The 18883-nt window shown below is 37.0% G+C and overlaps 1 protein-coding gene across 1 annotated transcript in view; it reads right to left on the minus strand.

Annotated features, from left to right (window-relative positions):
- Positions 1 to 3349: 3349 nt before the first annotated feature.
- The window catches only part of LOC130241275 (diacylglycerol kinase theta), a 71680-nt gene continuing 56146 nt past the window's right edge, over positions 3350 to 18883 (minus strand). The window contains exons 15-23 of the mRNA XM_056472995.1: positions 16184 to 16299; positions 15417 to 15568; positions 14940 to 15088; positions 14515 to 14693; positions 13794 to 13894; positions 13578 to 13724; positions 12833 to 12944; positions 6171 to 6323; positions 3350 to 3809 (exon numbers count right to left, since the gene is read on the minus strand). Coding sequence (XP_056328970.1) covers positions 3714 to 3809; positions 6171 to 6323; positions 12833 to 12944; positions 13578 to 13724; positions 13794 to 13894; positions 14515 to 14693; positions 14940 to 15088; positions 15417 to 15568; positions 16184 to 16299 — 1205 coding nt within the window. The 3' untranslated portion in view covers positions 3350 to 3713. The remainder of the gene's footprint in view (positions 3810 to 6170; positions 6324 to 12832; positions 12945 to 13577; positions 13725 to 13793; positions 13895 to 14514; positions 14694 to 14939; positions 15089 to 15416; positions 15569 to 16183; positions 16300 to 18883) is intronic.

Below are 18883 nucleotides of genomic sequence, written 5' to 3' on the forward strand. Positions count from 1 at the left end.
AAATCCACTAGATGGCGCCATTTACTTTTTTGCGAATCTGAAATACGTTACTTGGGATACATTTATTGTATGTATCAGATGATAAATCCACTAGAGGGTGCTGTTTACATTTTTGCTAATCTGAAATATTAGCAAATCAGGATGTGTTTGTTGTGCGTTCCAGATCCCTATTACTAATTCTAGACAGTGTTAAGGTGTTTTTTGGTTATTTATTTGGTGTTTTCCAAAAATGCACTAACATAATCCTTTATTTGTCGATAATATGTCACTGTGAATATCTTTAGTGCGAAAAGAAACAAAGCTTGTTGTTGGCATACTGCCTCCTAGTGTTCATTTTACTTAAAATTTGCAGTAAAACTTTTGTTTAAGTATGTTTTTGTAGTTTTAATGTGTTTTATTTTTGCTGGTGCATCAATATTGCGCCTTGTAGTTTCAGCAGCATAAACACAAGCATAAAGCTGCACCTAAAAGGCACTGAGCACAACAGAAGTCCACTATATGATACAAAATCCTGCATTTTACTATCAAAAACCTGCATTTCTTTTCAACTAAATAAAGAAATGATCATCTTGCATGACAAGGGAAATAGGAAATGATCAGGAAATGTTCAATTCTGGAAGTCAACTAATGCTTTAAGCGTCTTCACAGTATGTTTCGGTACCGCACGAGTTCAGAAAGCTATATTACACCACTTTAATGACGCCAGATTGTTAGCTCACATTTTTTGAGACGCACAATCAATCACGCCGACCGTCTCACAGCGAGAAATCTACAAAAAAAACTCTCTTTCATCCTGTGAGACATACAGATGTGTTGGTACACTTATATACACTGCACTGGTTTGGTTCTGAGACTTGGAGAAAGCTACTAGGGGGCTGCTATTGCAAATAAACTTCAAGTAAGACATTATTAATCATGAAGATGGACAATGACCAGATCAACAGTAACTAATGTAAACCAAAAAGGCAGCCATTATATGTGAATATTATTTGATAGTCTTGCTGCAAAAGAGTTTGTTTTTTCTAGTACACATATCTAAATATTCTTAAATAAAGGATTATTTATTTTAGAAGCAAAATGTCTGAGATATTAAATAATTGAGATGTAAGTGAGAGTAACTAGCATACATTTTACAAACATTTGACATACCGCTGTAGAAAACAGTGTAAAGTGAGCACTTGACAATTCTCATAATATACTGCAAATGTATTTGAGTAAAATGCTTAAAATATTTGTCTTTATTCTATAAAGATCTAATAAAATTTCTTACTAATTTCAAATTATTATTGTATGACAATTGGTCAAAATAATAATAATAGTAAATATATATATACACACAACAGTTCTGTCTGGTTCTTAAATCTGATTGGCTGATAGCCGTGTGATATTCTGCAATATCATCCTCTTCACCCTTGTGTATTACTCCGCCCACATAGTGTGACAGCAGATCAATAAACTCACTACTGTTTGACAAATATTGCAGCTGTTGGACAACATCATGTTCTTTTGAGGCTTTTTAGGTGAGAATGTTGTTGTTTAGATTACAACTATGCAGTTCATTTATAAGGATAGTGCCTATTTTAATTATTTAAATTTCAGAAATTCAGCACGTCGGCGGCCATCAGCCTGTCATACTAAGCAGAGCAAAGATGGTTGACGTTCTGCCACAAGATGGCGACAGAAACGGCATAACAAGTGCTTAGAGGAGAAAAACTCAGCGCAATTTAAAACTACAGCTGATCAAATCACTATAAAAAAGGCAAGTGACACTAAGTCGATCTCTCTCTTTTGTATGTTGAAGTGCAGTACTTACAGCGTAGTAATCTGCTAGTTTTTGCTCTGGCTTTTTCAGGGTTAATTATTGTGATTTCCCGATTGCAACAGAGAAATACAGGGAAATCTCTGTAGACTGATGGCATTTCATGTCGTTCAGCCTTATAATCTTAAAATGTGAGAAAAATCAGCAGTTTTGTCGTCACTTTAGACATTACGCTAGAGAATCATTCAAACACTAGCTCTAAAGTAACGTTGGTGAATGAGCAAAGGTTCCTGCTGTTCTATCATCAGCTGCAGATGTGAACGAATGGTGAAAGAAAGTAGTTCCTCATTCAAAAGGATTTTTAGACTCTCCGTGTTTGATTTTCTTTTTTATATGCACGATTGTCCCATCGAACTGTTGTAAAAACGCAATATCACACTTGTAGAAGTGCAATATGGCTGTATAGTAGCACTGGTGGGACATTAAGCCAAAGCACGACTCCCATCAGTGCTGATATACAGCCATATCGCACTGCTACTCGTGTGATATTGCTCATATATGTGTGAATATAAACATGGCACCTTTTTTGTTATTTTAATAACAACTGTCATTTTACAGCATAAACAATGACATTTCTATTTTAGATTAATTAGAAATATTATCAATAATTACAAAAATTACATTTTAGTCAAGCACAGAACAATGACAATTTGAAACATTTTTCTATAACTGTGCATAAATATTATATATATATATATATATATATAAATATATTATATTTATATAAATATTATATATTATATATTATATTTATATATTTATATAAATACATTTTTATATTTATATTATTTACTTTAATAAACTAATATCTTCAATCATTTTGTTTCTGCAGCATGTCTTGATTTGAGAACGTAGAAATATTTGTACTGAAAAAATAATGAGCAAGAAAATAATGATAAGTTGTTGTGGTTTTTGGCATTGATGAAGCACACGATGTGAATAAACATCTCCTATAATGTGCCACAGCATTTCAGTAACTTTAAGACAATATTCCTCTTAAAAAGAAGATGGTGTTTGGCAACTGAAATAAAGCAGCGTCCAGTATGAACATAAGGAAAACACACAGTCCTGAGATGCAGACTGCAAAAAATGCTGAGGTTTTGTCTTGTTCCTAGTCCAAATATCTACAAATACTGAAATCAGACAAGCAATAAAAAACTGTCCTGTTTTAAGAAATAATAATTGAAGAAAAAAAATTAAATCCTGATTAAATGCATCCAAAATACAAGTTTATTTTGACATAATTTAATGTGTGGATGCTGTGTTTATTTATTATTAATATATTGCATATATTTGAGAAAATGTTTATTTATATTTAGTTATAAAATATATGTGGGTGAGAGATAGAATTTATATATAAAATTAAATATCTGTTACAAAATTGTTTTCTTTCTATGCATCTATATAATTAATATATGTAATGCACATGCAAATATGATGTCAAAACAAACGTTTGTTTTGAATGCAATTAATTGTAATTAATTTCTGCCCAGAATTTAAAATTATATATAAAAATTAAGTGAGTTTTTCCTTAAAACAAGCAAAATAATCTGCCAATGGGGGAAGCAGAAGTCAGAACTAAAAACAAGATAAGTTTTCTCCCCCCATTGTCAGATTATTTAGCTTGTTTTAATGAAAAACACTTAATTTTGACTCATTATTTCTGAAAACCAGACAATATTTTCAGCTTATCCAGAAAATGCTTCTTAAAGTCAGTATTTTTAGATATTTGGACTAGAAACCAGACAAAAAGCTATTTTTTTTTGCAGTGCTGACAGGCGTTTGCACACTACAGACTACCTCGTGCTGGAGATGTGAATAATACATTCTAGATCAGAGAAACTGAGACAAACTGTGGCTAAAAACCATATAAAGCAGAAGACGGAGCTGATGATCAGGGGTCACTCGGAGCCGGACTGTCCGAACGGCTCTCCTTTAAACTGCCCGACTGCTTCTTCTGCTTGCTTTTAGACTTCCTCAGCATGCACACCTACGACAGAGAAAAAAAAACACACACATTTTCAATACACACAACTCTATATAGAGAGCAACAGTGTGCGATGTGAGCTCTGGGGTTGATATGTAAGGGATAAAGTACATTCAGAAGGTCGTTATCGCAGAAGAGAATTAGGAAGCTGCCTTTTTTAGGTTTATTGATAGTTTTCAGTCTTCCTGTGCAGAGGCTGGCGGGGAAAAAATACAATGAGCCATATTGGCGGCTACACTGGGATCTCCATAGAAATGCAGCACAATCCGCTCGTATTCGCATCCATTTCAAGCTACAAATATTTGTTTCACATACAGAATAAAATGGATATGATTACAAACTGTAAATTGTAGGCCCTTGTGAGCCATATACTGCCGTTTTTCAGTCATTTATAACCCTCATGTCTCAGTCAGAGCTAGAATTGAGCAATGTTTACATTTATCTTGTGGATATTCCTCAGAGATTTAATCATTAGTGACGGCGTTATAGTGTCTGCTTTTATATTCGGTGTCATTTAGTTTTGCCTAGATTAATATTTCTTGAACATCTTGTGTCTTAATTTCTTCATTCATTTTTTTTCGGCTTAGTCCCTTTATTAATCTGGGGTCGCCACATATCTTGTTTCACTTCTGCTATTATAAATGTAAATAAAGTGGTTTAATATAGCTTTCTGAACACGTGTGGTGCCGAAAAACACAGTGAAGACACTTAAAACATCAGTTCACTTCTGGAATTGAACATTGCCTGATTATTTACTAAATTTGGAGGCTGTTATCCCTGAATAAAACCAGACAGGTTTATCAGCAGCTGCTGTATAAGACTGAAGGATTCCCGCTGTAACTTTTTAACTGTAAAAGTTTGACATAAAACATTGCTCTCAGGTGTAATAGTCTATTAAATGCAGTGTGTTTGCTAATCCCAGAGGATATGTAATGAAGCTGCAGAAACTGTCATGAACACAGGTCTGGTCTGGGCTTCAGAATTATACAATACTTTCACAGTCACACCAAGGTCATAATAGTTTTGGATTTTCCATGAGTTTTAGTTTTTATTTCATTTTGACTTTTTGTTTTCAAATTCAGTTAGTTTTAATCAGTTTTAGAGGCAGATTTACTAGTGTTGATTAGTTTCTATATTTTGAAATGACTTCGTTTTAGTTAAGTTTTTATAAGTTTCAGTATTAGTTTTAGTCTTTTCCCCCAAACAAACATATTTGTTAGGTGCAAGTTTCTAAATCATCAGAATAAATATTGTATAATAAAAACTCAACCATACATTTTTTGTGACATGGATTCAGAGGACACATGAACACCATCATCTACCACTATCATCTACCCATCCTCAATTTGAAATACAGCAGTCCACAAGACAGCAGCCTTAAGTACAATATGTATGCAAGGCTGCTTCTGAGGTTAGACACACAGTAGTGATGGGAAGTTCAGATCTTTAACACGAACCATATGTTTTGTGACTATCCTCTCATGTTAGGACTCAACATGCCAAAATAATGTTGTTGTCAGCAATCATTTTTCAGCCAGTTAAAACATCACCATGATCTGAAATATTTCTTACAGTAAAGCTTTGCAACCCAACTGAAACATGATTCACTTATTTAAATTCCATTACTATTTTATGTTATGAAATAAACACGTTTTTTTTTCACCAGTTCCTCTCATTTAATCCCTCGGTTTACCCGCGCAGCAGTTAAATTTAGTTCACTCACAGCAGACACTGTTTGTGTTCGGTTCACTGAATCACGCATGCGCAGTATTATCGGTTCACAGTTTAAATCTGATTTCAATGTAACGTTACTGTTCTAATAGCTGAATAACATGTTATATTGGTTTATTTCGAGTCAGATGGGGGTATTAGGCATGTTAAAAAGTAAGTAGTTTGTGGATAAGAGTGCTTACTGGAGATGCGAATCGTTTCAAATGATTCAGTTCGATTTGGTGAACTAGCTCAACCGATTCATTTAGAAGATCCGGTTAAAAGATTCGTTCGCGATCGTGATTCAGAAATAAAACCCATTATTGGGCACAAATGTGTTAAATTATTAATTTTAAGTCTCTGTATTTAATGCTGTCACCGTGATGCTGACAGTTTGGCACGGTCTTGTGAATGAATAATACATAGGTTAGTGCAGGGGTGCCCAAACTGGGTCCTGGAGGGCTGGTGTCCCGCAGATTTTAGCTCCGACTTGCCTCAAGTTTATACACCCCTGGGTGAATAGATGCCTCATTGGCCGGTTTTGTTTCTGTCAGCATGTGTTTTTGACTGTTTGGCGCCATCTTGTGTCTGAATAACGCACATGTTAGTGTATACTAAATGGTCAAGGGTGTGCTATTGGAGTATTTCTGATACCTTGGGTCCTGCGGCTGAGATGATGATCTGTCCGGGCGACTGGATCCAGGGTTCTCCGTCCACCTGCACCGGCAGAGCTTTGCTCACTGTGATGCGAATGTAGCTGCCCTGAGCGATGCGGATGCCGGAGCGCAGACCACTCTGAACCTGACCCTGCACAACAATACAACCATCACAACACAACTGTAATCACAACACAATCACAATACAGCAGTAATCACAACAGTATTCATAATACAACTATAATCACATCAGTATTAACAGCGAAACACTAATTACAACACAACAATATATACATTTTATATATATATATATATATATATATATATAGATAACTGTTTAACTCTTAACTCTATTTATACAAACTGTTTAACTCTTATAAAAAGAAATATTTCTTAATCATCAAATCATATTAGGGCTGCACAATTAATAAAAAAAAAAAATCACAATCTTGATTCGACCCCCACATAATCTCTACGATTCAGCCAATTATTATATTTTCAAGGTTTCAGTCTAGTCAAGTCCATTTTTCCAAGTCTATACAACTTTTAGCATTTCAGTCAACAGTAGAGCTCCACACAGGCCTAATATTATTAGTGTTGTTTTAGCATATGTTTGCGATTAACAAAAATAATAGCCGACTCATATTAATCTTGATTTTACATCTACAAAATGCTGAGAAAATCCTGATGTTGATTTTAAGCAAAATAAAAAAAAATGTGATTCTCATTTATTTTAGCCAGAATCGTGGAGCCCTAAATCATATCAGACTGATTTCAGGATCAGACTCTAAACGGTAATGCAGCTGATAATTCATCACAACTCTGAATTTCACTTTACTACACATTCATATAGAATCATACACATACACAATTTCATCAGCTACTTATCCTTTTTACTTCCTTTTTATTTTATTTTATTTAATAAAAAATTTAAAAATGAGTCAGCGCCAGTGGTGCAGTGGTTAGTGGTACACTTTCCTGTCAATAAACTCTACTGTCCTGTCCATTAAAGGTGAAAACCCAAGTAAAATAATTAAAAAATTTATAAAAAATAAAATAAAAACAAATGCAGCTTTGAATAGTTTAATATTTCAGTGTCTTTTAGATTAAAGAAATGCAGCTACGGTGAACAGACAAGACTTTTTCAGAAATCTGCTAAATGTTTATATGTCATTAGCTATGCTTCCACCCCCCCTATTTTAGGCACATTTTGGAATATCACATAAAAATGTTTGATGGAAATGCCAAGATGCGCGAATAGCTGAATAACAGTATATATTGGTTTATTTCGAGTCAGATGGGGGTATTAGGCATGTTAAAAAGTAAGAGGTTTGTGGATAAGAGTGCTTACTGGAGCGAATCGTTTCAAATGATTCAGTTCGATTTGGTGAACTAGCTCAACCGATTCATTTAGAAGATCAGGTTAAAAGATTCGTTCGCGATCGCGATTCAGAAATAAAACCCATTATTGGGCACAGATGTGTTAAATTATTAATTTTAAGTCTTTGTATTAAATGCTGTCACCGTGCTGCTGTCATGTCATGAGGAGGGGAATCGGCTCGATTTGGCCAATGGCAGCAGGATTACAGACTCTGAGGTGCTGTGGGGGTCAAACACCTGCAGAGCGGAGTAAATAGATTTACTTCTAAAAGGCTTACAGTAGGATTATGTATTAAATACATTTACAAATACGAAAACGAAGGAGGTTTTTGCTATGATTTTAGTTACGGCGACCCGAGTTTGATTCCCGCCTCGAGGTCCTATGCTGATCCTTCCCCTCTCTCTGCTCCCCACACTTTCCTGTCAATAAACTCTACTGTCCTGTCCATTAAAGGTGAAAACCCAAAATAAAATAAAAAATAAAATAAAAACAAATGCAGCTTTGAATAGTTTAATATTTCACTGTCTTTTAGATTAAAGAAATGCAGCTACGGTGAACAGACAAGACTTTTCCAGAAATCTGCTAAATGTTTATATGTCATTAGCTATGCTTCCACCCCCCCTATTTTAGGCACATTTTGGAAATTCGCATAAAATGTTTGATGGAAATGCCAAGATGCGCATACATTTTGAAAATGTGCAAAAGACATATACGCACAACTGAGTAGGTTAGATTATGCAAACAGAACCAATGCTCCTAAACTGTGCAGTAAACAGCTGTAATGAGTGAAGTGTGCTGCGCCTGCGCTTCATCAGTATCTGTGCTTTAGGGATGTAGTTTCTCTCAGATGATCTGACAGATATAAATGTGTGTGTGAGGGTCTTTGAGTCATTAATGTTGGTCTGCAGCTCTCCATGTTTCCAGCTTTCCATTGTTGCAGATGTGAAATGTTGTTGTGCTGATTGTAAAAGGCCTCAGCCCTCCATCAGTCCGTCATCACAGTGCTTCAGTATTATTATTCTTCTATTATTATTCCCTTGAGCCTCTATCTGCTCTCCCATCTCACGCTTTTAGAAGCCACCGCGTTCATTGCGTTTCGTCTTCTGAGGCGCAGCTCATTTATCAATAATTAATAATTTAATATTAGGCCAGTTGTACCTTAACACTGTGCATTGAGGCTCCAATAGTTAACATTAGTTAATTAAACTAATCCAAGCACTTGTTTGATGAACAAAACTACAGCTGGTCTCATATAATACAAGCACTAAAAGAAAACCTCACGCTACAAACGGTATTGTACACAAGTCATTTGTATATTATTTAGTAATATTACAAGTACTGATATAAAAACGGAATAAATATTACACTACGGTCAAGCTGTTACATCATTAGATGTTGATATTTGGTTGATTTTAGGTTGTGTGGGAAAGTAACCAAAATCCAACATCGACCCAACACCTAAAACCAACATTATATTGACGTCAAATACTAACATTTATTCGTCAGGTAGGGCAACCATAATCCAACGTCTGATTAATGTCAATAGTGGTAACATCTACACAACGTCAAGCTGTTACATCATTAGATGTTGATATTTGGTTGAATTTAGGTTGTGTGGGAAAGTAACCAAAATCCAACATCGACCCAACACCTAAAACCAACATCATATTGACGTCAAATACTAACATTTATTCGTCAGGTATGGCAACCATAATCCAAAGTCTGATTAATGTCAATAGTGGTAACGTCTACACAACGTCAAGCTGTTACATCATTAGACGTTGATATTTGGTTGATTTTAGGTTGTGTTGGAAAGTAACCAAAATCCAACATCGACCCAACATCTAAAACCATCATCATATTGACGTCAAATACTGACATTTATTCGTCAGGTATGGCAACCATAATCCAACGTCTGATTAATGTTAATAGTGGTAACGTCTACACAACGTCAAGCTGTTACATCATTAGACGTTGATATTTGGTTGTTTTTAGGTTGGACGTTGGACATTGATGTTGGCCTTCTGTTGAATTGAGTTCTAACGTTGAGTTCTGACGTCAACCCGATTTCTATTTGCAAACAAAATACAGCGTCCCCATGACGTTAGGGTACAACGTCAATTTGACGTCATGTTGACGTCTTGTGCCTGCTGGGTGTTTAAGGCCATTTCGGTCATCATACAGTAAACATCCGTCATGTTCTCATCAGTGACATGCATCTAAACAGTCTCTGGGTCAATGCGTGTAAAGGTTTTGGACATCTTAGACACTTTTAATTCTTCCAAACAGTTTGCTGTAATTATAAATCGCTCATGTCTTGAGGAAGATTATTATGATGTGATTTACCTTCTACTGTATGTGTGATTTGATTGGAATCACAGGACTGATTTTTCTAATCTCCTTAGACAAGAAATAAAGTAGTGACTGCAGGTTGAAGGTAAGTAGTGGAGTAAAAGTACCAATTCAGCACTAAAAATGTACTCAAGGGAAAGTGACAGTACACATTTATAAACTACTTAGTAAATTACAAATTCTGAGAACAACTCCTCCATTACAGTCATTTGAGGATTTGTAATTAGTTACTTTACACCACTGCACTGCATAAAGAAACAGTATTTTTTGTTATCATACCTGTTAAAGAGGCTTATTTGCAGTGTGGGTCAATATGATGATGACAGTATATTGTGATGAAAGCTTCAGCAATCAATCATAACAAAAACATTTCATACCATCGTAAACCGATTTATTAGAGGAAAAACAAAAGCTCACAGTGTCTTCTCCTGCCGCACAAAACATCATTTTTCTGTCTGAAATTTGCTCCATTCAAGTATTTTGTTTGTTATTCAATGGAAAAGCTGCTTTCTTCGCAAATATGTTATGCAATATTCCAGTTTGCACATAAATCTATGAAGTTCACAGCATGTTTCCAGCTTTCCATAGTTGCAGATCTGAAATGTTGTTGTGCTGATTGTAAAAAGCCTCCATCAGTCCGTCATCACAGTGCTTCAGTATTCTTCTTCTTCTATTATTATTCCCTCCACATGCCTGTAGCCAGGGGTGGGGTTCGGGTGGTTTAAATCAGAATTTTTGTCCTTTTAATTATTTTATGTAATTTAATATTAAATAATAGATTTATTATAAATTTAATATATATTTATATTCAATATATATTGTAATAAAGTGTCATTTTAAATATCTACGGCCAGTAATTCGAATCCCATAGAGCCTCAAAGCCACAATAATGAGATGCGAGTCATGTGACATAACCCACTGAGTGGTAACATTTGAATCTTTGATGCGACATCCATACTGAGCAACACTATGGGTCGAAAAGAGCAAGAAGGCAGGCAGCGGCGTCATTATCGCTAAATATTGAACATATGTTCAAAAAGACTGTCAAACAGGGTAAGGCTAAAGTTACTTCCTAACAGTTGAAAATCTGCCCCATCCATGAGGTTCTAGGCTAACTGGCCGCATTAGCCAGGACGTCCTGTATATTTATTTACTTGTCCTGTACAATGATTATTTTTTTTAATAACTGTCCGATGAAGGCTTTAATGGCAAGCGGAGTCCTCAGCCGTCAGATGTCACTTCACAGCAAAAGGCCCTAATCCCGTCACGTCTGTGTTTTTGAGGCTGTTTGGTCACTTCATTCATTTTATTCTGATCGGATATAAATGCGATCGCTCAAACCAGGGGTGTAGCGGACATTTTATTTTAAAAGTGGGGGGGACAGCTGCATGAGATCATATGTTCATATAATTATTAATCACCTGTTTCTAAATGGTCCTTTCTAAAACGGACCAATGAAATAAAAATGAGCAATAAAAAGGTGTGAAGCACCAGAAGCAGACCATATTAAATTCATTTGAATATATTTAGGCTATTGTTGATATCCAGGAATTTTCTAATGTACTTTTGTTTTTACCAAACAGGCTAGAAAAATTCTGAAGTATTTATTATTATTGTATCATCATCATTATTATTATTATTATTATTTTTTTATTAATATTATTATTAATATTATTATTAATATAATAATAATAATAATAATAAAATTATTATTAATAATAATATTACTATTATGATTATCAGTCATATTATTATTATTATTATTATTATTATTTTGATCAATATTAATATTAATATTGTTATTATTATTATTATTATTATTATTAATATTATGATTGTGATTATTATGATTATTAATATTAATATTATAATTATTATTATGATTATTATTATTATTGATATTACTATGATTATGATTATTATTAATATTACTATTATTATGATTATTATTATGATTATTATTATGATTATTGTCATTATGATTATTATTATGCTTATTAATGTTATTATTATGATTATTATTAATATTATTAGTATGATTATGATTATTATTAATATTATGATTATTATTATTATTAATATTATTATTAATAATATTATGATTATGATTATTATTATCCTTATTATTATTTTTTTATATTATTATAATGATTATTTTTATTAATATTATTATTATTATTATTAATATTATTATTATTATTATTATTATGTTTACTTTTTTTATAAATTGAAATGGCCAAATTGTGACTGGGGACAGTTGAATGTGGCCAGTTTGTAAATGACAGTAGGCTACAGTTTTTTTACTGTAAAGATTTAACAGATTCCTATTTTTTCCTATATATATATATATATATGATGTAATAATTTTGTATTTTAAAAATTAGTCTTGTTTAGATTTTTTTATTGCAATTTTTAGGAAATATTTTTAGTAAATCAAAAAGTGTGGTTATGATGAAATCTGACTAGCTAATTCAGCAGAAAAATTTCACTAAAATGCAGTATTTAAATCTCATAGTTAAATAGAAACTGAGGCGTATAACTGCAAAAAGGTCCACTTTTTGAGAGAGAAAAAAGAACCACCCCTTTCACCAGGCTGGCTACGGGCCTGCTCCAGAACTGTCTTGAGCATCAGTCTGCGCTCCCGTCATTTATTAGAACAGAACAAACACCGCAGTGGAGAATCCCAACAGTGCAGCATTAAACTCCACCTCTCTCAGTGATATCTGTGCAGGAGCAGCAGGAGCTGAGGAGGTGATGCTCTTCTGTGCATCATTAGATGCAAACACTGCTTTATTCACTAATGATTTAATGTGATATTACAGCTTGTGCATGAATATATTTCGCATCTTTAGATGGAAACACAGCTACAGTGTGTTTTTAGAGCAGCCGTGTGCATAAAGAAAGAGTGTGTATGGATGATCACTCACCATGTGCACCACACCAGTGACTCCCACAACCTCCAGCATCCCATCATCAATCCTGGGCCGTCCGAAACGAGAGTCACTGTCTGAACCCCAGAGATCAGCACCAGAGCCCCAGCTGAACACAAACACACACACACACACACACACACACACACACACACACACACGCACACACGCACACACGCACACACGCACACACGCACACACACGCACACACACACGCACACACACACGCACACGCACACGCACACACACACATTCATGTTTTACAGGCTCTAGCTTTTCCTACTGACGTAATGAATACTAGAACTACACACACATTCTTGCATTTGTTCACACACACACACACACACACACATGATCTCACACACACAATCACTCGTGCATACCCACAGACAAACTGACACACGGACTTGAACCCACATGAACACACACACAATCACAGTCATTTATACACAAACAACTCTTACACACACAGACACGTAAACACACACACACTAAGATACACACACTCACAAACAGAAACAAAAACAATCAAATAGACACATGCATACACACAAAAATACACACACGTACACACACACACACACACACACACACAAACAAACAAACATGCTCAAACACACTAGTACACTTGCACTCTCACACACTGAATCATACACTACACACATAGTAGTGACTTGAGTGTAAACGAGTGTGTATGTGGGTAAATGAGTGTGTGAGTAAATAAATATGAGTGTGTGTGTACCTGGGGATGTTGAGGAAGATCAGTCCCTCTATGTTGGGCAGCTCCACCTCCAGCTTGTCCACCTGCAGTCTGATGTCTTTATGGAGGTTTCGTGTGTGACTCAGTTTCTGCAGACCCACCTTGACATACACACCCTTATTGTGGAACCTGCAGAACACACACACGGTCAAAACACACACCGAGAGCTTCACTGTGACACACAAACACAACACTCACCGGCTGTTGAACTTGTCCGGATCCTCCTCGCGCGCGTGATGAAAATCCAGACTCAACTCAGCATCAATCCCCAGACCAAAGTAATTATTCATCTGCACAATCTACAGCAGACACACACACACATGGGCATGGGTGCGCACACACACACACACACACACACACACACACACACACACACACACACACACACACACACACACACAAAGATCAACTGACAGATTTCAGGTTTCTTGAACATGACAATGAGTTCACTGTACTCAAATGGCCTCCACAGTCACCAGAGCTCAATCCAATAGAGCACCTTTGGGATGTGGTGGAACGGGAGATTGGCATCATGGATGTGCAGCCGACAAATCTGCAGCAACTGCGTGATGCTATCATGTCAATATGGAGCAAAATCTCTGAGGAATATTTCCAGTAGCTTGTTGAATCTCTGACACCAAGGATTAAGGCAGTTCTGAAGGCAAAAGAGGGTCCGACCCAGTACTAGTAAGGTGTACCTAATAAAGTGGCCGGTGAGTGTATACAGTTACATATTTGAAGTGGATCAAAAACTGTTTTTAAAATCATCCTAACACAAGAATGTGTGTTGTTCAATAGTTTCAGAACCACTCTGAGGAAACGTGATGATGTTCCACTACAAATGTTGACTATTTATATATGCACCCACACACGCACACACGCACGCACGCACGCACACACGCACGCACACAAAAATGACCTTTGGCGGCTCCAGGAAGCCGTTCTCTTTTCCGTCTTCAGTCATCTCTTGTGCGTCCAGAAGAATAGTCCAGCGGTCCATCTGCACCTCCTCAGCCTCGTCCACAGACAGCAGGATGTTATAGGGGTCTTCACCACTGTACCCCGCACCCCAGCGCAGCACTCGAGCCAGATCATTCCCTGACACACACACACACCATACACGCACACCACATACACAAACAAACACACACACACATATTCACATTCAGAGACACAGATAAACACAAACAAACACACATACATACATACATACATACATACATATACACATATACACACACAATGCAATGTCAGTTTTTTTTCCACATATCATGCAGCCCTAATACACACACACACACACGCACACACACACACACACACATACACACACGCGCGCACACACACCTGTGCCTAAAGGGATGATGCTGATGGCGGGCTCTGGACAGCAGATTTTGTGGCGGATGGACTCCAACACACCCAGAACCCAGCCCACCGTCCCGTCACCACCACACACCAGGATACGGAAGTGAGGGACGTCTCTGAAGGTGTGCAGCCTGTACAACACACACACACACACACATATATATACTTATATATATATACAGTCGAGGTCCATATTATTAGTGAAATATTTAATCTTGTTCAAGTATTTCCCAAATGATGTTTAAGGAATTTCTCACAGTATTTCCTCTAATATTTGTTCTTCTGGAGAAAGTCTTATTTGTTTTATTTCAGCTAGAATAAAAGCAGCTTTTAATTGTTTTAAAGCCATTTTAAGGTCAATATTATAAGCCCCTTCAGCAATATTAGTTTTGGATTATCTCCAGAACAAACCACTGTTATACAATGACTTGTCACCTGTACACACACATACAGACTGACCCAGCTAGTGGTCCTCCGCTGCTCAGCTCAAACACCTGATGTGGGTTCAGCAGTTTCCGGAAGCTGTAGAGGATCTCTCTGCCCTTCAGCCCGCCGCTCTTTGGGTTCACAAACACCAGCAGCGGCACACTGCGCTTCTCCAGCCGGCGGTGCTGAGGACGCACAACAACAACATCAGTGTGCATGTGTGTGTGTGTGTGTGTGCATGTGTGTGTGTGTGTGTGTGGGTAGAGTGAATACTGCAGTTTCTCTGTCAGCCACAAGAGGGAGATAAAGATAACGCCTGAACCAACATCAAGAGTCTTAAAGAGGACCTATTATACCCCGTTCTACAAGACGTAAATGCATCTCTGCTGTCTCTTGAGTGTGTGTGTCTCAGTTTGAGCTGAGAATAGCACACTCATAATGTTGTCTACCTCTCTGAAACTGACCCTTTTAGGCTTTGATCCTAACTGTGAAGCAACTGGATTTAAACCCAGCATGAAAGTGATTTTTGCATAATACATCCTCTATAAAGACGATTGTAAGCTGAATCTGTGGTCTTTGGTGATATATATATATATATATATACACGTATGATAACATCCCTAATCCTAGTCAATACCGAAACTCAAATTCTACCTTACTAACTATTACTAAACAGCTAATTAATTAGCAGTTAACTGAGCTAATAATCTAAGTGTTACCAGATTTTGCTAATAATTTTGAAGTCAACTATACGTGTTGTCGGTGTATAGCACGCATTGTGTCGTGTGTGTTTTGCGCACCATGATCTCCGGGATGACCAGCGAGTAGAGCTGTTTCCCGCTGATACTGACATCTTTGGCCAACATGTAGATCCGCTCGGCCTCAGAGAAACAGCTGATCTGCAGAACCACAGCACCTAAACACACACAAGCGCGCGCACACACACACACACACACACACACACACACACACACACACACGCACACATTCGCACACACACACAGCTGATTAATATAGCTCTGAATTATCTTTACTAATTAAAGTTATTACTTGTATAGCTCTTTACACAATACTTATGATTCCATACAGCTTTATAAAAGGTGCACGTTATTACTACATTACAGTCACAATCAGAAAAGTGGAGGAGTTCTGCGCACACACACACACACACACACACACACACACACACACACACACACACACACACACACACACACGCACACACACACACGCACACACACGCACACGCACGCACACACACGCACACACACACACACACACACACACACACACACACACACACACACACACACAACTGATGATTACAGCTCACATTATTATATTAATATTACAGAGTTTTCTTTACTAAAAGACAAAAGTTACAGTGCAAACCTCTACACATCAATAACTTTAAGGATTTTGAGGCTGCTTAGCCAGTTAGATTTAGTTTAGTTTGCACCAATCCTGGGTTTTAGGTCCCTTAAAGGTAGCTTGGCTTTAATTGTTCCTAGTTGCCAGGGTAAAACATTGCACAGTTAACTGGCTGTAGAGTAGGTTATGTTCAGGTTATGTTCAGGTTATATTATAAAATACATGTATAATTAAAATGGGGGCAACGCAGTGGCGCAGTAGGTAGTGCTGTCGCCTCACAGCAAGAAGGTTGCTGGTTTGAGCCTTGGCTGGGTCAGTTGTCATTTCTGTGTGGAGTTTGCATGTTCTCCCTGCGTTCGCGTGGGTTTCCTCCGGGTGCTCCGGTTTCCCCCACAGTCCAAACACATGTGGTACAGGTGAATTGGGTAGGCTAAATTGTCCGTAGTGTATGAGTGTGAATGAGTGTGTATGGATGTTTCCCAGAGATGGGTTGCAGCTGGAGAGGCATCTGCTGCGTAAAACATATGCTGGATAAGTTGGCAGTTTATTCCGCTGTGGCGACCCCAGATTAATAAAGGGACTAAGCCGAAAGGAAAATGAAATGAATGAATGAAAATTGATATGAAAAATACACATATACATGATAAATTTATTTAACACACTAATAATTTATTTTTATTTTGGATACGATTAATCGCGATTAACCTTTGTCCAGCACTAATATATATATATATATATATATATATATATATATATATATATATATATATAACCTCAAAAATACTCAAAAACCTAAACACATTTCTACACAGAACCCTTTTATGAACTAATTTTAAATAACTAAATTCTTTGCCATGATGACAGCATTTTGCCACATACTATTCAGCTTAAAGTGCAATTTAAAGGCTTAACTAGAGTAATTAGGTTAATTAGGCAAGTCATTTATCATTTTAGGAGGCTAATAATATTCATTCATTCATTCATTCATTTTCTTTCAGCTTAGTCCCTTATTTATCAGGGGTCGATAAAGTTCAGTAAAGCATACACTTAGTGCACCACTTAGGGGGCTTCCACACAGGTTATGCATCTTGCTGATATACACTGTGAACATCAGCTACGCTAATTATTTTCTTTATTCTCCATTTCCACCTGGGGATACTCTTCCCGAGGCCCTCAGACTATGCAGAGTCACTGATTCGATCCAAGACCAACGACGAGATGATCCCAAGGTTTCCATATCCTGGACCTGGCCGAATCCTGAACAACTACTGCGATGGTCATGGAAGAGTGGAGAACATGAGACTGTTTCCTATGACGCTCCAGAGACAGACGAGTCTTCGCTGAGGCCAGCTTCCAGCCTCCGCCACTGAGACTGCAGCTCTGCACAAGACGTTTGGCCAGCGGAGAAATTAAAATGGTCGTGCCCAACTGAGCCTGGTTTCTCTCAAGGTTTTTTTTTCTTCACTTCCGCCTTTAGTGAAGTTTTTTTTCCCTCTCCGCTGTCGCCACTGGCTTGCATGGTTCAGGATCTGTAGAGCTGCGCATCGTTGGATTTGCTCTTCAGTGTTTGGACTCTCAGTAGTGATTATTAAACCACACTGAACTGAGCTAAACTGAACTGAACTTAAACACTACAAACTTAACTACACTGTTCCTATTTACTGTGACCTTTTATGTGAAGCTGCTTTGACACAATCTACATTGTATAAGCGCTATACAAATAAAGGTGAATTGAAAAATTGAATTGAATCGACACTGCGGAATGAACCACCAACTATTCCAGCATATGTTTTACACGGCGGATGCCTTTCCAACTTCAACCCAGTACTGGGAAACACCCATACACACTCATTCACACACACTCATACACTACGGCCAATTTAGTTCATCAATTCCCCTATAGCGCATGTGTTTGGACTGTGGGGGAAACCGGAGCACCTGGAGGAAACCCACATTAACAAGGGGAGAACATGCAAACTCCACACAGTAATGCCAACTGACCCAGCCGAGGCTCAAACCAGTGACCTTCTTGCTGTGAGGCCACAGTGCTAACCACTGAGCCACCGTGACACCTATTGAATATTTACCATTTTAAAGCCTCAGCAGATCTATCAGAAGCAGAGCAGAAA

This window comes from Danio aesculapii, chromosome 14 (genome assembly GCF_903798145.1).
Source record: "Danio aesculapii chromosome 14, fDanAes4.1, whole genome shotgun sequence".
In the NCBI taxonomy this organism is placed as follows: Eukaryota; Metazoa; Chordata; class Actinopteri; order Cypriniformes; family Danionidae; genus Danio; species Danio aesculapii.